Below are 23,193 nucleotides of genomic sequence, written 5' to 3' on the forward strand. Positions count from 1 at the left end.
CGCCGCCGCCAATCCGTGGCTGGGGGCGGGCGGCTGAGCGCCGTCACGTGGCGCGAAGCTTCCTTTCTCTGTGCGGCGCTCTTTCCTTCCTCGGCCGCCATCTTGTTCTCACCGCGTGTTGGGCTGCGGAGGGGCCGCCGGATTTAGGTGAGAACGCCTCGCGCCTGCCGTCCCCGCGCGCGCACGGCCGTGAGGGAGCGGGCGGGCCGGCTGTGCGGCGCTCGGCTCCGTCCCGTTCCCGTGAGCCGGGCCCCGGCTGAGGGGCAGAGGACGGAAGAGTGAGGCCGTGCCCCGGGGCTCGGAGCTGCGGTCTCCGTATCCCGTTTGGCCGCGCCGTCCCGCACAGATATGCGGCCTTCGTCCGCTGTGCCGGGCCCGGCGGTGCTGAAGACCTCCGTCCCTCTGTCGCTCTGGCACAGTGCGGCTGCGGCGCGCGTTCCTTTCGTCCTTCCGTCTCTGAGGGCCTCTCGGGGCTGATCTCCTGCGGCAGAGGCGTTTTTCAGCCCATACCGAGCTCTCGTGTCTTCTGGACTTTAAAGGTCACGCTTGGCCCGTGGCAGAGCCCAGTTAACGAACTTGCTAGCCATTGGGTTGGAGCAATGGCTGCTAGAGGCCCTTGTTAGTAATGTGGCAGTGTGTGAGCCTCCTTGAGCTTGGAGCCAGCTCGTTAGCTACGGGGGTCTGTCATGGGTTTGTTATTTGGAAGCAGTACATCAGAAGACTCGGGTGAGCCTCTCCCTGGGCTCTGTGCAGCACAAAGGTGCGTTCCTTGGGGCGGCCCGTGCTGGTTTTGGTCTGAGTCAGTAGCGAGGTGGGTCCAGCAGTGAGCTGACATACTTAGACTTGGAAATTTACAGATCCTGCCTCGAACTGATGCAACATCAAACGTAGTGTTGGTTTGCATCATCGTGGTGCAGGTGCTTCTTCTGCAGGGCTGCTTTGTGGTGTTTAGATAGTGTGTTCCTCAGATTTTTTTTTTTGTTGTTTGTGTATTTGCTTGCATTATTTCAGTGTTTTTTTCTCTTAATGTTTTGGTAGTTAACTTGTATTTGTACCTCATTCTTTAGACACAACGCTATGAATCAGGAAAAACTAGCCAAGCTTCAAGCTCAGGTCCGAATAGGAGGAAAGGTAAGAAAGCCACAAGGGCTGTAATATTTGCTGTGATTGGATCTGCAGGCTCAGGGAGAAACTTCTCATGAGAGGCCATTTAGAGGCCTGAAGAAAAGATCTCTCAATGCCGTGTGGACCTGAAAGGGTCTGCATCTTCCTACTGCCTGAAAAGCAGTGTTATTTCAGTTCACAGCTACTGAATGAGTAGTTCCAGAGTGTAAGCTCATTCTAAATCAGGGACTTGTTGTGACCTGTGAATGCTCAGCTTAAGCTTACCTGTTGCTTGTATGAGTTCTTTCTCTTCTGCCTATTGGGAAGTTTCATTTTTAGTATCAGCTGCAGGGTTTATCTGACTGCACAGGGCTCTTTCTTTCATCTGTGCCAGCCAGTATGTAATATGACAAAGAAAACATATAGATGATTCCGTGTAAGTATTCATTTCCTAACCATAGACAGGGGTCTGGGGGACTGTACAAAAGCTTGCAAATTAGAAATTCCAGAATTGCTGTCCTTGGAGCAGTTTAAAAATGTTAACTACTTACTTACAGAAGTGTGGATTTTTAGGTTTAATTCATCTTGGATGAAGTTCTTAAACAGCATTTTTATATGCTGCTTATAAGTTAATACTTTTATAATCCAGCTCTTGGAAAAAAGAAATACTTCTGTGCTTCTTCTGTCTTTTACACTTAAGAAAAGTCTTAAAGTTGGGACTGGCAGCTGAAACTGTAAGTGAAGGGAAGAACGTTGAGAAGTGTTTTCTGCTACAGAGCATTCTTACAGCTCGGAAAAGAGATGTTGCTGAGTGTGAGGTGACTTCAAATTGAAAGTGTTGTGAGAATGTGAGTGTTGTAGGCTGTTCTCTTGATTCTTTTCCAGGGAACAGCTCGCAGAAAGAAGAAGGTGGTGCACAGAACAGCAACAGCTGATGACAAAAAACTTCAGAGTTCGCTCAAAAAACTGGCAGTAAATAACATTGCTGGCATTGAAGAGGTATAGTGATAGTGTTTCCTGTGTGAAATGAAATTCAGTGTAGTGATTTGGTGTTGTTTTTTACTTTCATTTTCTTTCTCAAACTCACACGTCTGATTATGTATAGGTGAAGTTGCTTGATTTTCTTTTTTATTTGTCTCATTAAAGTGCACATATGTAGAAGGAGAAGGGAAAAGGTTCTACTGTCCAGACAGTGAGCACAGGAGGTAGTAAGCTGCTTGTGATACATGTCTTTTGCATTAATTGCAGAACAAAAAAATCTCTTGATTCTTAACCTCTTGAACTGAGATTACCTAATTTTAACAGTAGAGCAGTGAGTATGTATTTATTGCACGAGTACAGTCAGTTCTTGTGTGGTGCCGAACAAAAAGGATGGAATCAAAATCCTTGGAATAGGAACTTACAAGTCCATGTTATCAAAACTAGATGCTTTTACATTGTGAAAATAAAATCAGAATTGTTTTTGGTAGAGACAGGAGAGTGGTATTTCTTACAGTACTAGCAAAACTCTACAGAAGCAGCTTCTGTATTGGAATGGAAGGCTTCAAGTATTCCGTACCATTTTTGTGTATTAATTTTTCCAGAGAAAATATGAACTGGAATAGAAACTCTTTCCATAATGTTGTAGAGAGTGATGCTTATATGTGGGAGGAGGTGGTGTTCCTTTATCACGAGCTCCATATTACAGTACTGCTTGGTTGAAAAAGCGTAATATTTAAGCTGTGATTAATTAATTTAAGCAGGGTTACAAGGTGACCCAGAGGTCTCTTTGTGCACTCCGAAGGCAAATGCAGATTCAGTAGAAGCCTGGGTTGTCTGAAAGCCTTCATACCACTGCTGCAGAAATACTTTTAAATTTGTCTGTTACTGGAGTATGGTGTGTCAGAAGCTGTGCTACACGAACAGCCTTTTTTCTTTTTGCCCCCCCCCCCCACAGAACATAAAGTCTTCATTCAGACACAGTTAAGATTTAAAATGTGTTGACGTGGAGGAGGATTGTTCAAAATACTTTAACCTTGACAGCTCGGTACATAATTACTGTGTATTGCTGTATTATTCAGGTAGACCCAAATTGACATACTTAAATAGAAGCTGGAGAGGTTTGTAATGTTGAGTCAAACATAGGCAGAGAATTTTTTGTGACTTGTTTTGAAGAGACTTTTAAGTAAGAGTATGACTGGGCTTAAAGCATTCATCACTTCCCCTTAGTTATGGGGGAAAGGGATGCATCTTTTGTCTGTTTAAGGAAAAAGTTCTGATCAAAACATATTTTGAACCTTGGAAATTGGTAACTTACATGTTTTAGATGTATTCTTCAGTTGAAAAATGTTTTTTTTCTCTATAACCTCTAATAAACTCCCAAAATTCAGAAGTATTATTAACAGATTACATCTGTTAGTATAAGTAAACTTCTTTTCTGCAGATAAAATTATTTTCTGCATAACCGTTACATCAGTCATGCCCAGAAAAAAAAGTAAATTCCCCTTTAGTCTCTGTTAACTTCAAAATAAAAAAAGCAAAATAAAACCTGTTAAAAGGTATCAGTGTGAGCTTTTCCATACTAGGAGCTGAGCAGGCAGCTGTGCTGGCTGTAAACTTAATCACTGGTGATTCAGAATGCTGGGGCAGGGGAGCAGAGTCATTGTATGTTGTGCTTAGTCTCAAAAGAGTCATCATGGAATTACTAGGAGAGCACAGAAGCCAGTTTGAGTGCAGCTAATTAATAAATCTGCAGTGCTGTAAGAGATAAGTGAGGAGAAAATCTTAGCACTGGGCATCTTCAGCAAGTAGGCCAGATCTTGAGTCTTCGGCTTTTGCCAAGTCTGCTGCAGAAACAGTAATGTTTTTCTGATAGGTGACATAAATAGCTGGGAATTGCAGTGTCTTAAACTGCTGTGTCAAGGCTTTTCTGTTACTGCTTTTAGTTTGTAAAGAGTTACAACAGAGTTGGTTTTCCTTCTGAGACATTCCTGATATTAACTAGTTTATGCCTTAAAGGCTAATGGTCTATATGTTTTACCTTAATAAAAAACATATTTAGGTTGTATGATAACACAAACTGTGTATATTATCACTTTACTGTATGGATATCTGTATTGCTCTAAGGCAGCCATAGCTGTTAATTCAGCCTTTTCATACACCGTATGTCTGAGCCATCTCCCCCTTCCCTTACTTATAACTTTTTCTTCTTCTAATTCAGGTGATGCTAATTCTTGGTGCTGTACTTGTGGTTATATTATTAGCTATACTTTTGTAGCTGCTTTAGTTTTAATATTTAAATCTAGTTTTAGATAATAATTTATCACACTTCAACAAGATGCTGCAACACTTTGGTAAATGTTGCTTTTTATGTGTTTAAACAGGTGAACATGATAAAAGATGATGGAACGGTTATTCACTTCAACAACCCCAAGGTTCAGGCATCCCTCTCTGCTAACACTTTTGCAATTACTGGTCATGCAGAGGCTAAACCGATCACAGAAATGCTTCCAGGCATCTTAAGCCAGCTTGGTGCTGACAGCTTAACAAGTCTCAGGAAGTTAGCTGAACAATTCCCAAGACAAGGTAGGTCTTAGTGGAATCTTTCCCTGATGATTAAAAAAGTATATATATGCAGTCTTAAAACGTTAACACAAATTTAATAGCAACATATGTCACAAAAACATGTAACTTATATTAGCCTCTGTTGTGGAAACATGATAGAAAGGAAAATCTTTTTATTTCCCCAAGACTCTACGTAGGCTGACCTTGGTTTAAAAATAAGACTTAAAAAAGAAATCTGCTAAGTCAGGTGTGGAGTAACTCCAGGTGTGCAGCTGTGTATGACAGAATAGTTAGAGAAAAACAAAAGTAGTAGAAGTTTTTACCTAGAAAATCTCAGCAGACCTGTTTGTCAAGGTACTGATTCTGTTTTCTTCTATGAAATGTTTTTGTTGCATATTGTATTGCATAGTTTTATTAGGTTAAGGAAAATGCCTTTGATAATTGAGAAAGATGGATTGTCATAATCATGTTTTATTATGACCTCAGTACCAGTAGTTCTTTACTGTGACAGAAAGACAGTTTTAAATTAGGTGGACCAGTGAGAAGAAATACTTTTGCATTTCAGATTACTTCTAGCATGGTCTGAGGTCCATGACTTACAGAAGAGTAGGTTTCATGTAGGACCCTTGATGCAGAGATGCTTATTCCATATTTGTGGCCTCTTGGTAATTGAATCATGTGATATTATTTTTATGATGGTGTCACTGCATCAATGGACAAGGGAAGAGCCACTGCTGTCATCTATCTGGACTTCAGCAAGGCTTTTGACATGATACCCCACAACATCTTTCTCTCCAAATTGGAAAGCTATAGATTTAATGGGTACACTGTTCAATGGATGAAGAACTGGCTGCAGGATTGGGTTCATAGAGTGGTGGTCAATGGCTCTGTGTCTGGATGGAGATCAGTGATGAGTGTTGTCCCACAGGGCTCAGTGCTGGAACTAATATTCTTTTTGTATCTTCATCAGTGGCACTGACAGTCAGGTTGAGTGTGCCTTCAGCAAGTTTGCTGATGACACCAAGCTGTGGGGTCAGCATTCCAGAGGGAGGGGATGCCATCCAGAGGGACCCAGACAGACTTGAGCAGTGGGTCCAGGTGAACCTCATGATGTTCAAGAAGCCTAAAAGCAGGATCTTGCACCTGGGTTGAGGCAACCCTTGCTACTGCTACAAGCTAGGGGATGAAAGGATTGAGTGCAGTCCTGCCGAAAAAGACCTGGGGGTACTAGGGGATAGGGAGGTAAATATGAGCCTGCAGTGTGCCCTTGCAACCCAGAAAGCCAGCCTCTCCCTGGGCTGCATCAAAAGCAGTGTGACCAGCAGGTTGAGGGAGGTGATCCTGCCCCTCTATTCTGCACTGGTGTGGCCTCACCTGGAGTACTGTGTCCAGATTTGGAGTCCTCAGTTCAGGAGAGAGACAGACCTGTTAGAGCACATCAGAGGAGGGCCACAGAAATGGTCCACAAAATGGAGTATCTCTCCTATGAGGTAGGCAGGCTGAGAGAGCTGGGACTATTCAGCCTGGAGAAGAGAAGGCTGTGAGGTGACTTGATAGCAGCCTGTCAGTATCTAAAGGGGAGCTACAGGAAAGAAGGGGGCAGACTCTTTAGCAGGGTCTGTGATGATAGAACAAGGGGAAATGGCTTAAAGCTTATAGAGGATAGATGTAGGTTGGATATAATAAGTGTCTTCTGCAGTGAGGATGGTGAGACACTGGAACAGGTTACCCAGCGATTTGGTTGAAGCCCCATCTCTAGAGACTTTGAGGGCAAGGCTGTATCAGGCCTGATGTAGCTGTGGTGTCCATGTTCATTGCAGGGGAGTTGGACTAGATGACCTTTACAGGTCCCTTTCAGCTCTAAGGATTCTTTGATTCTTTATACTGGCTCCAGATGAGTATAACATGACTGTTACATTAAAACACATGGCTTCAGTTAGAAGATACAGTCACTGCTGATTTTTGTCATTTCATCTTTTGTTAGTTCTGCATTAATATGGCTATGCATTTGAAAATGGCTGTGTTAATATTCACAAATGGAACTTTTGGTCATGGTGATTACTCTTGATATCCCAGTTGCTTGCATGTTTGTTCCTATTGGAGTGATCAGTATGGAGGGGAATGCCTCCTGTTTTCATCAGTGTATTAAGTCTTATTTTATTGTGTGGTTATCCCTAATCCTGTATAATGAGAACTCAGCACCAGATTTCTTTTTATAGTGTTGGACAGTAAAGCACCAAAATCTGAAGATATTGATGAAGAAGATGATGATGTCCCAGGTAAGCACATCCACTTAGATGTCCATTTAATGTACAAATACTTAATTCATGCATTTAAATACCTACCTCTTGATGTAATTATTCCTCTCAATTGCTAGGAGAGGCTTAATATGCTGGGCAGCATTAAAATAGTGATGATTCTGGATTCCAGCTTTTGAAAATAGTTTACCTTGCTGAAATTGCTTAATTCTTAGCTTCAAGTATGGGGAGGTTGAAAGGGTGAGCGAAATATCTGGGTAAGATTTTAGGGCTGGAAAATAAAATATCTGTAAAAAGATGTGCTTGGCATAGTTTTCAGAGCATTGTTTTAAATCACTTTGGTGTGGGATTTCTATTTCTGCAGTAGAAGAAATTAAGCTTGTGTCAGTGTCTTCGTTTGTTGAGAAACTTTCATTCCAAGTCGTTAGTTTGTCAGCTGATAACTGTATAGATTACCACATTATTTTATATGCAGCAGTATGGTGTATTAGCCAAAAATAAATAAATAACGGATGACCCAGATTTCAGGTCTGGCAATGGGTTTGAGTTTGCATAAAAATACACGGGTATTTTCAAAGATATCTGCTTCCTGAGTGCAACAGTAAGTGATTGCTTAACCAGAGGTAGTTGAGCTGGTGGCTCAAGACTCAACTGCATCTAGTAGAGCACCTCTGAAAATCAGTCTGTCTTCATGTTAGAACCTCCACTCTGAGAGTTCCTGTATATCTGCTGCTTTGCATATATTCAAACAAATCCTATTCTTTTTAAAGCTATTTCAAATCCCACTAAAAAACAAAATAAGAAAACTATGTACGTGACTATCTAGTTAAGAACTACCTAACACTTCATATTAGAAATGCATTTCATTAATCTGAAGTTGTTTCTGGGCATCGCTGTATTAAATATCTTCATCTCTTTCAGATCTCGTAGAAAACTTTGATGAAGCATCAAAGAATGAAGCTAACTAAATCATTAATAGTTCTGGAAGCTGGCATGGACTAGATTTAAGAAATCAGCTATGTGGTTCCAAAGTTTTAAAGAAACAGAGAACATCATCTGTTAATAGTTCAGTAATATAAATATTTTGTATTTTTATGATACTGTTTGTTCAGCATTTTCTGTCAGTTGATTTTGCATTTTGCACTTACTCCCAGGATCTACTCTTTTGGTCAAAACAAAAATGTCAGTGCAGTTTGAGGGGTGTGTGCATGTGCGTGTGTGTATGTGTGTGGGTGTACATATAGTGGAGAACAAATTGGAGAACACTTTTATTTAACCATCTTCCCTTTTCTTTCGAAAGAAGAAATAAAATCAATCTTCAGCATTGTTACTTTTGATTATCACCAAGTAGTACACAGAAGGAGTAGAGTTAAAAGTTTTGTCTACATTTTGTGACCTGAAGGCATTACACCATTTAAAATTTGGGTTTAGTTTGCATTAATTACTGTACTTGAAGATATTTCTCATCCATGTTGAAATGTATACAATATTTGTTATTAACCATATGTTGATGCCTACATGTTACCTTAGACAAGCTATTTTATCAGCTTGTTTGGTACAGTAATTTTCTAAAAGAGAATCTTGGTCCCAGCAAAGTAATATTTTTTTTCTCCTTTCTCAGCTTACTTTCTCATTTCCGTAGTTCTCTGAGACAAGCTGATGTTTGACTCCTTTCGCATGGACTTAGCAATATGTTCTCCTTATGAACATGTAGGGTATATTAGGTCAAAATGAAAACGAATCCTTTGGTTTTCTACCATCAGGTCACTTAGAAAACTTGGAGGTCTAGTTGGTAATAGTCCAGTGCACCAGTTTTGCACAATAACAGATTTTTGCTTGAATTCCTTCAGGCTGTTCTCTTGGCATGACTGCATTTACTAGCAGCTGATGATCCAGTGTCACTCTTATGGCACTAGAAATTAAATGCACCATGTGAGCAATGTTTAAGGTGGGAAGAAAAAGTTGTTGACATTTTGCCTTGCCTCCTGCTGGGCAGTTTGTGCAATGACTAGCTCTAAAGGGACTTTTTTTTTTGCCTGTATTTTACCTTTGCCTTTAACCTACCTCTAGGTTTGGTGTCATCTATTTTAGTAGCTTACTAAAACCCACAAATGCTCCTCAGGCGTAAAGAGGACATTGGGAGGTACCGCTGGTACAGTGCAGTATTTATGACCTTCCTTTAAAATGCTTAATGTGAACCTGATTTCTCAGAGGCTCTTTCAAGGTTCTTGATGTTATGTGCATTGCAGTATAGTTAGACATCATTGTAACCTGTGTCAGGGGCAGCTGTGGCTTAAGAAAGCCATTTTTTTCCTCCTCTACATTTGTCAGTTAACTATGGCTTAATTGGAACATATCAGCTTTTTCTATGTAGGTTCATATGCTATAGAACTGTAGAAGTACAAAGTAAACAGTACATGAGTCTGGTGGCATCATGATAAAACCATGAAAGCAGAGCTGAAGTGGCTTGTCATCTGAACTCATTTTATAGGTCTTGTTCATTTTTTTCTTATATTTTATATACTACATGGATCTTGCTACAAAATAAAACAGCAGTATGGAAGAGGAAGAGTTCCCTCTCGTGTGTTGTCTCTTCCCACCAGCAGTAGCTGAGGAACAGCTGGGTGGATGCAGCTGCTGTTTTACAGTGATACACCCTTGCTGACAACTACTGAGGAAAATACATGCAGGTTTAGGGAAGATCATGTTAGAGCTTTAGGATTTCACACTTTCGTATACCCACACTCCTATTTTCCCTGCAGTGCTGAATGAAACTTTGGTTTGTCGTATGGCTAATCTTGAATCAGCTGCAGATTATTCTGTTTGTAAGGAGAAGATTTCTTCATTAATGTGTGCACAGGCACACTGGGTTGCCTTTTGCTGCTTTTGAAAGCTCAAAGCAAATGAAGGATACTCGGAAACACGTATTGTAGTGTTCTGCCATTTGCTTAAGGGCTGTGAGTGGAGAACATTTCAAAGTAGCAATTGTACTGAGTTTATGCATGAGACATCCCTCTTGCTCCAAATACTGATCAGATACTGAAAATTTGTGCTCCACAGTTTCTGATGTAGCAAGTATATGGAAAATAATTTTGTGAGAGATTAAGAGTAAGTGATGGATTCAGTAAACTTGTATAGTTTAACTTCCTAATTCTTACAAAATGCTCGTTTAATTTTTGTTCTTGATCTGACAACTTACACTTTAAACCACCGCTCTTTCCTGTGTTTGACAACCAGTAAACTAACTAAATATGCTAGCTTATGTCGTTATCAGTTTTCTCACTGTACCTGAAAACAGTCAACCACTTATGATTTGCTGCTGGAAATACTAGAGCTTATCAATCATTAAACTGATTTTAATTAAAAGTAACCCATCAAGGCTCTTGTGGGAAAAGCTATTTTTCTTCATATTTATTCATGCTATTACTCAAACAGTGTTTGTAAATTCTGGTGGAATGCAGAGTTAACAAGAGTTTGTGTTGCTACAGTGAAAACTCCACAATGAGGTGGGCAGGTGGTGCATCAAAATGTTCTTTGCTTGGCTTGAAGCTTCATAACCACTGTAGTTCTGTAGTGAGATTGCTCAGTACTTAAGCACTGACATACAAAAGGTATCGATAAAGTTACTGACGTACTAAAAATCTTGGCAGTGACTTAAAATAGTAATGGAAAGAGCAGAACGTAGCTTGAAACTTTTCTTGGGCTGTATGCAAGAATCAAAGCTGAATCACAGAAGGCTGAAAGAATGGAGAACTTGAGACTGCAAACACTGGTCTTCTGCTTTAGTAGGCTGCCAGTAGATGTGTGTATTTCCTTAGTAAATTACAAAGAGGAAATGTGTGACTTGCTGGCCTCAGGAGAGCAGGGCTCATGCAAGATGGGTGGCAGTAGTTACCTCTAGTCAGCAGTGCTGCAAACTTGGTACTAAGTGATGGCGAGGGGTTTTGTCAAGCAGCACTAGCTAATAAGTGAGTTGGCATGTGAGTGTTAGTAGGGTGGAAGGAGTTGATGTAAAAAGAGCATTTGACAGCTGTGAAGAAATAGGGTTTGGGTGAATTTTTTTCTAACTGGTATAGGAGTACTTGAATGCATGAGGAATGATAAAGCTGAAATCAGAACTACTAGTGAAATATGTTGAGAATTCACTGTTTGTCAACATTCTGTGGGAATTGGGAGTTGCTATGAAATCCCTTCTGCTGGGATCATAACAAATAATGTTCTGGATTCAAAATGAGCTCTGGAGGTCTTAATGGTTTCTTTACTGAGTGGTGTATTGAATGATGAGTGTATTGCTGCTCACAGGAAGGAACTGAGGCAGCTGCAACACAGTGAGGTAAAGCTGCTTAATGTGAGAGTTGAATTAATGTCTCTCCTGAGGAGCCCCCCACTTTCACTCCTGGGGCTTCCCTGTAATCAGACTACGCTGCTCCAGGCAGTGGGGGCAAATGGTGGTGCTTAACAGGTGAAAGGTGGGTGAATGAATTCCTCCAGTGGCCCTTAAGATCAGCCTCTTTTTGTTACTTGAAGACAGTAGTATTTTATTCAGCAAAGTGACCAGATTATTCTGCAGATCAAGATTAATTGATTAAACAATCCGTGTTTTTTAATTGAACCAATGAAATGATGCACAGACAAGCACATCACAACAGTCTCAGCAACTTTTTGGTAGCGCTTGCAGAAGTAAGGGGAATGGTTATTCACATTCAGCTATTTATTTTCCCGTAAAGTAATTTTTATTTTTTATTTTTCCCCCTTTTCAAAGACCATTTTGCAGACACTGAAGAACTTCATGGATTTATTCAGAAACATGGGGGCTGCAGTGCCAGTCAAGAAGTCAGGTAGCCAAGCAGAGCAAGTGAAGAGACTTAACTCTAAAATCGGTCTTGCTGGTATGTTTGGGTGGAAGCCTGGGTTTATGCATAGTGTAGTAACTGGGAGTTGGGCTTTTATTTGGATTCTGGCGCTGTGTTTGGCAAGAAGAAACAAATGCATACATGTTAGAGTGCCTTAGTTTGCCTTCATTTTGGGAGCACTGCCCTTCCTCATACAAGTATGTGATACGTAAATTAATGGATAAACAGTCTGGATGGCTCTTGAGAGAAAAGAGCTGCATCTGCAAATGTTATGATGAAAGGCTACTTCCACATGGTAAGCACATACTGTTCATTGGGCCAACAGCCCTATTAAATACCCCCTCATTAAACAACAGACCCAGGGTTTGCTCAGACACCATTCTCTCTTGGCAATCTGGTATCTATCAGATGCTCAAATACTATACAGCATTTCCTTGAATTCTCTGTTGCGGATGGACTTCATGAATATGCTGAGTCTGTTACATCCTTACAGTAAAAAGAGATCATTTAAAACTCCAGTGAGCAGATAAAGTATCAATAGTAAGGCAAAAGTTTGAACAATAAAAAGGAATTATATTCCACGGTATTTTGGGTTGTCAGTGTATATATTCCAACTAAGTTATGTGACCTCTCACCCTTGCAATATCCTTGTGGCAGCTATAGTTACTGCTTATGTCAAAAAGTAATATTAGAAAGTATTTAATGTATTTTTAGATTGTCTGATGCAACTTAGCATACAAAGAGGAGCCAGTGCTATGTGACCAGCTTTCTCCAGACACTGAGAAGTGTTGTGCAAACTGCATTTTCAGAACATCAGATCTGACTCTGAGTCCAGATGTGAAGCTGGAAATTTCCAAATGATGCAAACTATTGCCAAACATAGGTAAGTGAAAGCTTAAAATCTCAACAAATTGTCAGCATCTTTGCACACCAGGAGTGTGAAGCTTGGTGAAAGGCCTGCTACAATCTAATGCTTCCTCACCACCAAGACTGATAAATAGGCCTTGCTTTTCTTTGCTTTCTCAAGCACCGGATGTAGTAGGTGATCTGTGAGGCCAACTGGGTCAGCTTGCTCAGCTGGTTGTAAATGACTTCATTTTTTGGTTATTTTTCACTTTACTGGGAAAGCTGTACCACGTTGTGGTTGTACTTGCACGTGCTAAAAGCCTGACTGTTTCTTATCTTGACAGCTTGCTTTCGTTGATTCACTGAGCTTGTGAAACTGCATCCTGCACCTTGGCAGCAGTGTTTGAGCTTGCAGGTCTCAGATTCCTGCAGAGGAAGCTGTATGTTCAGGGCCCATCTGGTTGTCTTTGCCTTGCCACCTGACAGCTAGCTTTAGCTTTCTGCTAAATAAATGGTAACCTTCCTTTAAAGGGAAGCATTTGCACTGCAGTGCTTTTGGGCAGGCTTGGCAGAGGTGACCATCACGTCAATGGGCCCTACGTACTGAACTAGCCTTTTCTTACTGTTTCTGCTGCTTCTGCCTCTGAGGCTTCTCTTGGCAAGGTGGCACGGGGAGCTTGTGGTGCTGCTGCCAGAGTCATACTGAGTTTGGAAGAAAGGAAAGATTTGCCATACTGATGCCTTGGGCGACCAATCTGGTCAGATTCTGTAACTCAAAGCTTATTTTTAAACTTTCTTTTAATTGTGAAATATGGGGATCATAACTGGCAAGTTGGTGCCCGCAACGTGGGCTGGATAAGCTGAATGCAGAACGACTTCAGCATGCTCTTATTGCCCCCACCCTCTGCTCCAGCCATCCTCTGCTCTGTAGTTGCAGAGCACCCAAACACAGCCTTCCTCCAGTGCTTGTTTTGCATGCCTCTTTTTAGAAAGTGAAGAGTGATGGGGGGGGGGGGCAGGAATAGAGCTTTTTTTCTGTTCACTGAAAACCTCAGTCAGTAAATAGCTTACAATGTGAACTTTAAGAAATTGCCATCTCTATGACAAGGTCTTATTTCAAATGGTTTTCTAACACATTGAGTTTAATTGAAAATAGCTGTAACTTGCTTACAGTATTTTCACAGTCTCCAGAGAGTAATGATGGAACTGAAGTTTCTCCCTGTTCATTTTGGAGCATTTGCTCTATTTCTATGTGAGTGACAGTTGTAATGATCGATGGCTTGCATTTTTTTTTAATGTTTCTAAAGGAAAGCAGGGCATAAAGTAATTTTTACTTTGAATGAGTGTTTCCCACAGCCTGGTTTCCGCAGCTTGACTGAAATATACAGCATTTCTCAGAATCTGCTGCTGGATATTGGAGTATTTTGCTGAGGCTTCTGTTTTGACTCAAAAGAAATGTCAGTTTTCTGAAAAGCAAGGAATGCATTCCATTTTCTAGTATTTTCTACATCTTTTTTTCTCAACCTCATAGTTTCCGTGTTGCAAATTATTAACTTTTGACCGCAGCAATATTACAACCCTTATTTGTTCTCTTGCCCTTTGAGTTGCAGAATTGCTTTCATTGGCAGTTTGTACTGAGAAACTGTGTTAGCCACTTCCAACTCTGAAATCGTCATAGTTTATCCCATTACATGGTGATTTTCCAGCTCAGTTCTGTAAACCTTGAAATGGGTTATCCATAAAAAATATTCCATCTGGTCTTTTATTTTAGGGGCTACAAGTCAAATTTGAAGGGGTAATCTAGCTATTGTTTCTGGTGATATGTGCTGTTTCCTGATGATTTTGTTAAATTAGAGAGGGTTTTTATAGTGCAGTCCTGGTCACTGCAAACTTGGTGACTTTGGTGAGCAGCACTGCTTGTTCTGTGGGAACATACAGTGGAATGTCACTGGTGTCTTAACTGATAGAATTTTTTCCATGTGTACTTTTTTCTAGCTTTAATCTGCACAATGTTCTGAGTTTGCAGTAAGCTGTAGTAAAAGGTTTAGATGTCTTACACCAGCGCTTTCTCAGTGGCTTACAGTACCCTCATCAAGAGCATATCCTAAGTGCATCTTCCTTTGTAACCACTCATGTTGTTTTCTTCCTTTAACTATAATCATGAGTTTGGGCTGCCTCACATCACAAGATTTGCAAACACTTGAAAACTGCTTGAGCTCTTTGGTTCCTATTGACTCAAGACAGCCAGTATTTTTCAGGAAAGAGTAGATGAAAGGTAGCCATTTAGAACAAGGCTTCACTTACCTTGGATAAGCATGAGAACTACTTTTTGTGCATGCTAGTTTTTTCTGCAAAGCCATTAATCTGCATTAAGATTTGTATGAGATGTGCCTTGATTCAATTTTTGCCCTTCGCTTTTACCTTAGATAAGCCAAGATGAGGGAGATGATGAAATACTTATCTGCAATTAGTCTTACCCTCCTAAACAGCCCCATGGAAAGTAGCTGCGGGAGATGCATTGTCTACCTGCTCAATAAAAACAAGCCTTAACAGTTGTTACCATCATAGTTAAGTAATCCTGTTAAAGCAAAAATACCTGGTCTTTATCAGAACAGAACATCTCTCTGGTTTTGGTGTTTTTCCTTTATTTTACCAAGAGTTTTGCTTTTTTTGCCCCAGCTCCTGCTTCCCTAGCAGCTTCTTGCCATACTTGCTATTATTCTATTGGCAAACTTTGTGTTTAATCTTATATTCTTGGACGTACCAATTTTGTCAAACATTCCTAACTAGTTTACAGTCACATGGTAAAAATAGGCATGTACTATGGTTGCTTATCCCAGTAACTCTTATTCAGTAGATCCCACGAGCCCTTTAAGCTTCCATGCAAGGACCAAATACTTCAGTGTCTATGTATAGGTTACTAACAAACTCATAGGTGAAAAGAAACAAACCCCGGAGTCAATTGGTTTTGGTGGGTTTTTTTTTTTCAAGCAAACTCAGAATATTCAGCTGACTGATTTTGAGTTACAGTTCTGAACGACTTACAGAGTCTCTCATTGAGATGTTGAAGAAGTAATTGGGCAGGGCTTCCATAGTGCTCTGACTCACAGCACTCCACAAAATCTCAATCTTGATTTGGCAAGGCATAATAAGCCTGTTTTTTATAGGCTTAATTACAGCTAATGAAGAAACATCCTTTAGCTAGGGCAAGGGGTTGCCACATAGTTGTGAAGTCAAAATATTGCTAAGAGAACAGGATGGTTCAAGCAGGGCCATGAAATTCATTGGAACAGCAGAAGGAGTGTGTGCAGTCATGACTGTTCTCTCTATGTATGTACATGTATGTGATGTATTGGTAGAGTTTGTCTGTGATGGTAAGACTGACTCTGTTTGCCATCACTACTGACCTAATAAATGACACAGTGAAGACTAGCACGTGTCTGGCTTTTGTTTCCATGTTTACTAGGAAAAGAAGTGATCATAACTTTCCAGGAATAATTAGTAGCTTCTGTTCAGCTTGGAGATCTTTGCAGTGACACCAGTGACTTTCTTCACTCATTTCTTCTGTTATTTAGTGTCTATATGGCAATGTTTGCTGGATTCCTGGCTCCTCATAGAGTTCAATACCACAGGTGGCAAGTGGGAATTTTAGGTATGCTTAGATGAATAGAGAGTAGCATAGGCTGATAATCCAAAGATTTGGCTGAGATGGCTGCAGTTTATGGGGTATTTTCCACCATTAGTGGAAATTGGTGTAGTCATTGACATTCTAGCCATTGCTGAGCTGATGTTTATCTCCAGGGTAGCCCTTTAAATATTGAAGGAAGTGGTCAGGGAGAACGCAACATGCAATTAACACTGCATCATCACATTGCGTAATAGGCTTTATTGGATGCTAACTCCTTATGATGGTTTCTGTAAAAATACAGAATTAAAGACGGTCCATTTCCCTGAAGAGCTTATCATTTAAGGTATAATCAAATTAATAACAACAAGTTCTCAGCAGTTTTAAATGTCAGTGTGGGGCTCTGGGCTTCCTCCTTGCAGAAGAAGCGATAGTGTCCTAGCACAAGAAAACACAGAGAGCAGGATCCATACAGCACACACCTTTGAAATAAAGGTGTAATTGCTGAACAATCACAATTTTGCCAAAATTATTTTGAGGTCTTTTTCACCCTGGCAAAGTGAATCATTCTTGTTTACTGGTCAGCTTTCATTTTCTCCCTGGTTTGTACCAAATGGTATTTTTACCAAAGAAAAAAATTTCTTGATCCAAGACTTTAGTTTCAAAGAACACTTTGAACTCAGCTTAGGAAACTCGCTGTTTTCTTTTTAGTATTTGAAGTCCTTTAGTAGTTGCATAAATTAGAGTCCTAAGCAGCTCCTCTTGGTCCTACGCCCAAATTATCTTGAAATCCAGTCTCCTATCTTCTTCTCCAACCTCTAATTTGTTAATCACCTAGACACTGCCACATTCATGAAGCTATGAACCCACCCAGCACGGTCTCTCCTGTATTACCAGGTTGCTTTCTTGTGGCCTTATCCTTTATTATTCAATCACTCTGCCTCACATATATATACCCTTGTTACTATATGACATAAAGCTTTGGCTCTGTTTTACCTTGGTTCCTTTATTCCTCCAAAAGACAAGGTTTCCTTCGTTATGAAGATGCTCAGCTTTTTTGCATGCTTCAGGGGGAGATGTTTACTCAGCAGTTTTCTTGATGTTAAGAACTCGTTTTCCTTTGGAAAACAAAGAAGAACTTTTCTTTCTGGCTTTCCATCACAGGGACCATCTTGTTATGAACATGACAATGAAAGAGAAGGGCTGCACTGGTTCTGTTTCAGTTTCAAGATATTTTTCCTTTTCTTACCTTTCAAAGGACAGCCTAATTCTGTGTTTGGGCACTGTTCTTATTTTTTGCTGGCTAGTTCAGCATGAGCTGTCTATCCAGTCCACTTACCACTGCATTCTTCTGCTTTTCTACAATTTATGCAAAACTTATTTATATAAAATAATTTAATTTAAAAGTCTGCCCAATAAAGATAACAGGGAATTTAGTGCTAGGGATGAGTTTGCTGTTCAGAGGAGGAGGAAAGCAGATGCCAAGGAGTAGAAAGCAGTATGAAATGGAGGTAGGCCTACATGCAACAGCTTAATGCTTGCCTGCATTGTAGTAGGCTGGAGGGAAGGTGTCAGTGCTGGAGCCAGGCCGTGTGCGTAGCTGCACAGACCATTGTCACTTAGGGCTCTTTTTTAATAACTTTTTAAAAATGATACCAGTTTCAGAAGAATAGTTTCTGGTACAAGAATATCGTTGTGTGAATATGATCTTCAGAGAACAAGTTAAATGGATTTTAACTGTCTTCCCTCGCGAATTTTTGTTGTGGGGAATTTCATACCAGTTCAGCTGGCTGCTTCATTTTTCAGAGCATTTCGCTATGAGTTTTGCATTTTCAGTTAAGCTGTTGCTATTTAAAAAGATGACTTCCACGTCATTTGCAAAGCACGTAGAAGCTGGAGGCGATTCAGCGTTTTGACACTGTTAATTAACTGACAGCCTGTCATGAAAGTAGGTTGTAATTAAACGATACTGTAATTTTGGTCATGCTACTTTTCGAACTATTTTTATGTCCCAGCATAAGTCAGGTGGTGACATCGTGTCAGTATACGTGCCTCTCCTTCCTCACTGCCTACTTAAGAGTTGTTACTGGTGGTTCAAAATAGCTGTAAGACAATAAATCCCAGTGAGTTTTTGGTGAAAAACGGAAATAGAGATTTAAAAGTAAAATTCCCATCACCGAGTGTCATCCTGTGAAGATGATGTGTAGTATGTGACAAACTGCACTTTCTGTAAGAAATATTCACGTTTGAGATCTGCATGGCTTGTAGTGGTCTGTTTGTGTTTGTGAATGATGGTTGGAGAAAACATGTAATTTTGGTGGCTATAGAGTCTGTGTCATGTTTGCTCTGGAAGATTTGAGTGAGATCGTATCTGGACTTGGCCTGATATGTTTTCTACTAGTGAAGATTATGCTGACATGAACTATAGGGTTGGATATTGAAATTGAAGTGCTTTGTGGATAAGCAAACATAGCTTTACAGAGATATTCTAGGAGGGATGTGTCTCTAACGCAGCCTGACAGCATTACTGTTCAGAAATTAGTAGGATTTGCCAGAAGCTGGTAATGCCCACTGCATTTTGAGCCATGTTCTTTTGATGTCCGTTTTCTGATGTCTTGCCCTGGGGAAATCTGCAGTCTATTCATCTCTAAAATCCTTTAATAACATCCCTTGTGCCAGGAACATCATAATGCTGAATGCTCTGAATGAGATGTTACTGTGAATATGCTGAAGATCTTTGCTTGGTGTGTGTGATGAAATGATCTTTAGGGAATAAGTGAAACAAAAGCATATGTAGGATATCCTTTAATTCAATGAAGAATGTGGGTGGAGAAGCAATTGGAATGAACAAGATGCTTGGGATTTTTGTTAATGCCTTGAATACTTGGGGGTGGACTTATACAAATTTTTGTGCATGTGAACAGTTTCGTTCCTCAAAGAACTAATGAAAGCAGGAGGAGCCCATGTTTTTAACCATCTCCTCCACTACCTGCCCTGCATCATGCCTTTCCCCTGAGATATGGGCACTATTATTCGCTGTGGCAGTTCTGATAGAGGAGAATATCCATCCAAAAGAGTCTAGACCTGCATGCTGCTGACTGACAGCCACCTGCTGCTGAAAGAACGTATGGTATCTGCCGTGCCCTCAGCAGGGGCAGTCATTTGTGACTTTTTTCTATAGCAGTCACCAGTTGCCACTTTCAAGTGCGGCTGACACTGAGCAACATATATCTAAATTGTTCGAGAGGAGGGGGAGATGCACCTGCAGCACAGTTCTGTAAGCAGACTTCCTTAGAAGACTTAGCTTAAAAAAAGTGCATCAAAGATGGTGATTATTAATGCCTGCTGCATCCTTTTTCATTAATCTGACAATAAGGTGGAGTAGGGTGGAAAAGATAAGCATGCCGACAACAAATAATCCAAGAGAGTGTTGCAAAAGTAGTGTCTGCCAGATTCCTTCATGAATAAAATCCCTTTTGTTGGAATTTGACTTTATCACGCCTTCGGAGGTTTATTAATAAGAAATCATGAACCAGAGCTTGAGGGTCATGTACATTTGTGCATATAGCAGCCATTCATTTATCCCCAGCACAACAAAGAAGGGAAATGCTTCAGATAACAATGAGCCAACTACATCTACCACTTCCTTTCAAGTAAGTTTCAGTTCTTTTTCTTTCTGAAGAAAGCCCATCTTTTCATTTGAATCCTGAAAGATTTAAAGAATAAATTTGTATGTATGTATTTGTTTAAACCCTGCACACAGATATTGAAAGAAAAAATATTCATTTTCTCGATTAAAGTTTGTACTTAACTTCCATCCTTCAAGCAGAAGGTCAAACAACAAAACTGAGAATGCTGGAAATAAGTAACTGCATGTTTGTAGACACACTGAGAACTCTACACGTGGTTTGAAGACATTTTCTAAAATATATTTCCTACTTCAACCAGAGGTTATAAACTTCATGCAAGATATGTGCCATCACTGCTGCTGTCCCTTATCCTACGCCTTCTTATGCCCCAGGACCCACTGGATTTATTCCTTCTATGTCTTCCCTTCTCCTCCCAAGGCCTGTAGCAGTCTCTCTCTTCTCTCTTTTTCACAGAGCTGCAGTAAAAATATTTTATTTTTATGTTCAAGGTAAATTTCCTGAATGTTGAATACTTTTGACAAAGGCAAGGTAAGGCTTTTGGTCATAACTGCTCACAGCAGGATGCATTACCTTTCAGGTTTGACCGTCCAAGAAGAAAACCAGACATTTCAGTTGAGCTGGTGTGCAGGCAGAGAGCTCTGCTTGTTGTTGTATAACTGTTATTCTCCCAAAAATAGAAAGCAATAACACTGAGGCTGTCAAAGTGCTTCTCCAAGTAGGTGACACAGCCTGCTCAGCTCGGGCCATAGCCCTCAGCTTTCCAATAAGGATAAAACTAAGCATCTAGATGCTGAAAATGACTATATGAAGATGCAGAGAAACCTGTGATTTGAAGAAAAATTAAAATTGTCAGCATTTTTGCAGAAACAAAAATGTGACAGAAGGAACACATTGGTAGTAAACAGAATAGAGGATTATATGGAAAAAGTAAAATTGATTGCTCCTATGAGAGAACAAAGCACTCTAAGTTAAGCTGCCTGGTAGAGCATGTGCAGTTTATTAAAGAAAGTACTTTCAAAGTATAATTGGTGCATGGTACTTGCTGCTACAAGATATTACACAGATTATAACAAGATTTTAAAAGGATTAGATCTTTTTTTCTGCATAGAATGTATGTGTCCATTTATATTAGATCAGTACAGCAATTAATAGATTTAATTCGTACACAAAACTTGTAAAAAAATCTGACAACTTTTTTGTTGGTAGTTACAGTGGAAGACACAAGAAAACACACATGCCAAAAGGTGTCGCTTCAACGCTCTTAGTAGTGGATTATTTAATCAGAACTATGTTGGTATGATTCTTCACTTCGAAATGTTTTTATTTTGTACTTACACACAACTAAAATTTAAGTCTTTTCTCCAAAATTGAGTTGTCCTTAGTATTTTCCTTGCATCTAAAACGTTGACATTTGAGGGAGTGAGTCTCTGTTCACAGAAACAGCCATTTGAAAATCCTCCACAAAACACCCTCTTGTGTTGCTGCTTTGCTGGTGGAATTCCTTTCCGAAGTGTCTGATGTATTTTGTCCTCAGCCAGCATACTGAGTAAGCCTCGCCTCCACGAGTGAACACATCAAGTCCAGAGCGCATTCACTGAAGCCCACACAAATGCCTGGGAACGTTATTTATGTAGATCTACTTCAGAAGCTTGTAAGCTCCTTTGCAGACCCACATCTGGTCCTGTTTTGGAGACTCTAAAATCACCTGCTGTTTGCCATTGTTATTCCCATTGGCCATGAAGCACAGATATGTTGGTTGCATGTATGGAAAAGGGTACGTGGCTTTTTAGAACAGGCTATCAACAACTCAGAAAATTCCTTCTTGAAGCTGTGAGATAAACCAGTCCCTCCTCCTCCATCAATATATCACACTTGATGCAGATTTTTTTAGACCAGCTTGGCATGAATTACGACCTCTATCCAAACAGTGAGAGGCACAATTCTCCTACTTGCCACCATCTTCTGGTACAGCTCCAGCATTATTCCTGGAGCTCCATCGTCTTTGGAAGATGGGAAACTTTATACAATTGAGGAAATTAAAATCTCCCCTAGTTGAGATATACGGGATGTGAAGTAAAATCAAGAATTCTGTGATTCTAGTCCAAACCCTTAAATGTACTTTTTGAGTGATGTAGAGCAGGTTGTTCAAGAGTTTCAACAATTTGTAATGTGCTTTTAGATCTTCAAATGAAAAATGCACATTTCGCAGCGTTTTAGGAAGATGAAGTTCATCTTTTGAACTCTTCACTTTTGAATCTCAAAGGTCTTTTGTTTCAGAGAACTAGAAAGCACATATTTAGGTGATGATTTCACGTCTTCCAAATGATAATTTTTCATGTAATCATCATAGTAACACTTCTCACAGATGACTCTCAAAGCAGTTTTTACAGACCTTTATGTGGTCTCATGCAGCACGTACTCATGCAGTCAGTATAACTAGTTCTACTATACACGAGTAAAGGGCTCAGATGGGTTAAATGTCACTCAGCAAGTGAGATACAAAGTTGAACAGGAACCTGTTTCTCCTCCTTGGACATCCTGGCAGTTTTTTTGTTACTGAGCAGACATTCATCTGGAGCATCCTCATGAGTACCTGAACCCTGTGGGTATTCATTAAAGGCACTTCCAGCTTCTGGCTAGACCAGCAATGTTATCAGAAAGGTTCTTAAGCATTTCCAGAGCTTGCAAATAGAAATGAAGAGCAAAAATGAGAATGAAATAATCCAAGTGTTTATTGTTTTCTCATTGAAAGGGACAACTAAATCCTGTAATTTGTCTTCTTGCTTAGTAGGGGCTTTCAAGTAATACAAGTGTCGTATCTCAGTCTCAAATACAGAGTTAAATAATAATCCTCAAGAAGCTGTTGTTGTGAATACTGGAAGGATGTAGATCCTGTTTGCACATGGCTTTGTGTCTTTGCCCTCTGATCTCTTCCCTGCCCTAACCATAGCACAGTGACCTCAGCCTCCTTTGCACTCCCTTTGACACCCCTAGGCATGGCAGCATATGCTGGCAGTAACTCAGCAGGGTATGTGTGCTGTCTGTGCAGCTCAGCCACATGCTGATTAACACATTGGCTGCTGCCACACTGTGTGTGTAACAGCAGTGCAACTTGCTTTGACTCACCCTTTCTGTGTCATGGATTGCCACAGTACTTTTACAAATTTAGTGTCCCTTGAGACTTATCACATTTTCAGCTGCAGCAGAAGTTGGCTGAGAGATCCTAAATATATGGGAAGGAGAAAGTGAAAGACAAACCATTTGAGTAAGTGTTGTTTCCTTAAGAAGCTTGGACTAACAAACCAAAATGGGTA

General features: G+C 40.3%; 2 protein-coding genes and 1 long non-coding RNA gene across 4 annotated transcripts in view; 2 read left to right on the top strand and 1 right to left on the bottom strand.

Moving 5' to 3' along the window:
• The first annotated feature begins 89 nt into the window (after positions 1 to 89).
• Positions 90 to 10,275, top strand: BTF3L4 (basic transcription factor 3 like 4). Its single transcript, NM_001031285.2, has 6 exons — positions 90 to 147; positions 1,068 to 1,131; positions 1,990 to 2,103; positions 4,467 to 4,668; positions 6,867 to 6,926; positions 7,827 to 10,275. Exons 2-6 carry the CDS (start codon positions 1,078 to 1,080, stop codon positions 7,871 to 7,873), a joined length of 477 nt encoding a protein of 158 aa, NP_001026456.2. The 5' UTR covers positions 90 to 147; positions 1,068 to 1,077; the 3' UTR covers positions 7,874 to 10,275.
• The window catches only part of LOC121111421, a 20,231-nt gene continuing 5,143 nt past the window's right edge, over positions 8,106 to 23,193 (bottom strand). Inside the window, exon 2 of the long non-coding RNA XR_005862010.2 lies at positions 8,106 to 22,560. This is a non-coding gene — a long non-coding RNA (uncharacterized LOC121111421). The remainder of the gene's footprint in view (positions 22,561 to 23,193) is intronic.
• Positions 9,118 to 23,193, top strand: part of ZFYVE9 (zinc finger FYVE-type containing 9) — a 75,987-nt gene continuing 61,911 nt past the window's right edge. The window contains exons 1-2 of one of the 2 annotated variants that reach the window (XM_040705225.2): positions 9,118 to 11,794; positions 12,473 to 12,641. The gene's annotated coding sequence lies outside the window, so the exon portion shown is untranslated. The remainder of the gene's footprint in view (positions 11,795 to 12,472; positions 12,642 to 23,193) is intronic. The other variant, XM_046944890.1, reaches the window with a different exon arrangement.

This window comes from Gallus gallus, chromosome 8, assembly GCF_016699485.2.
Source record: "Gallus gallus isolate bGalGal1 chromosome 8, bGalGal1.mat.broiler.GRCg7b, whole genome shotgun sequence".
Classification (NCBI taxonomy): Eukaryota; Metazoa; Chordata; class Aves; order Galliformes; family Phasianidae; genus Gallus; species Gallus gallus.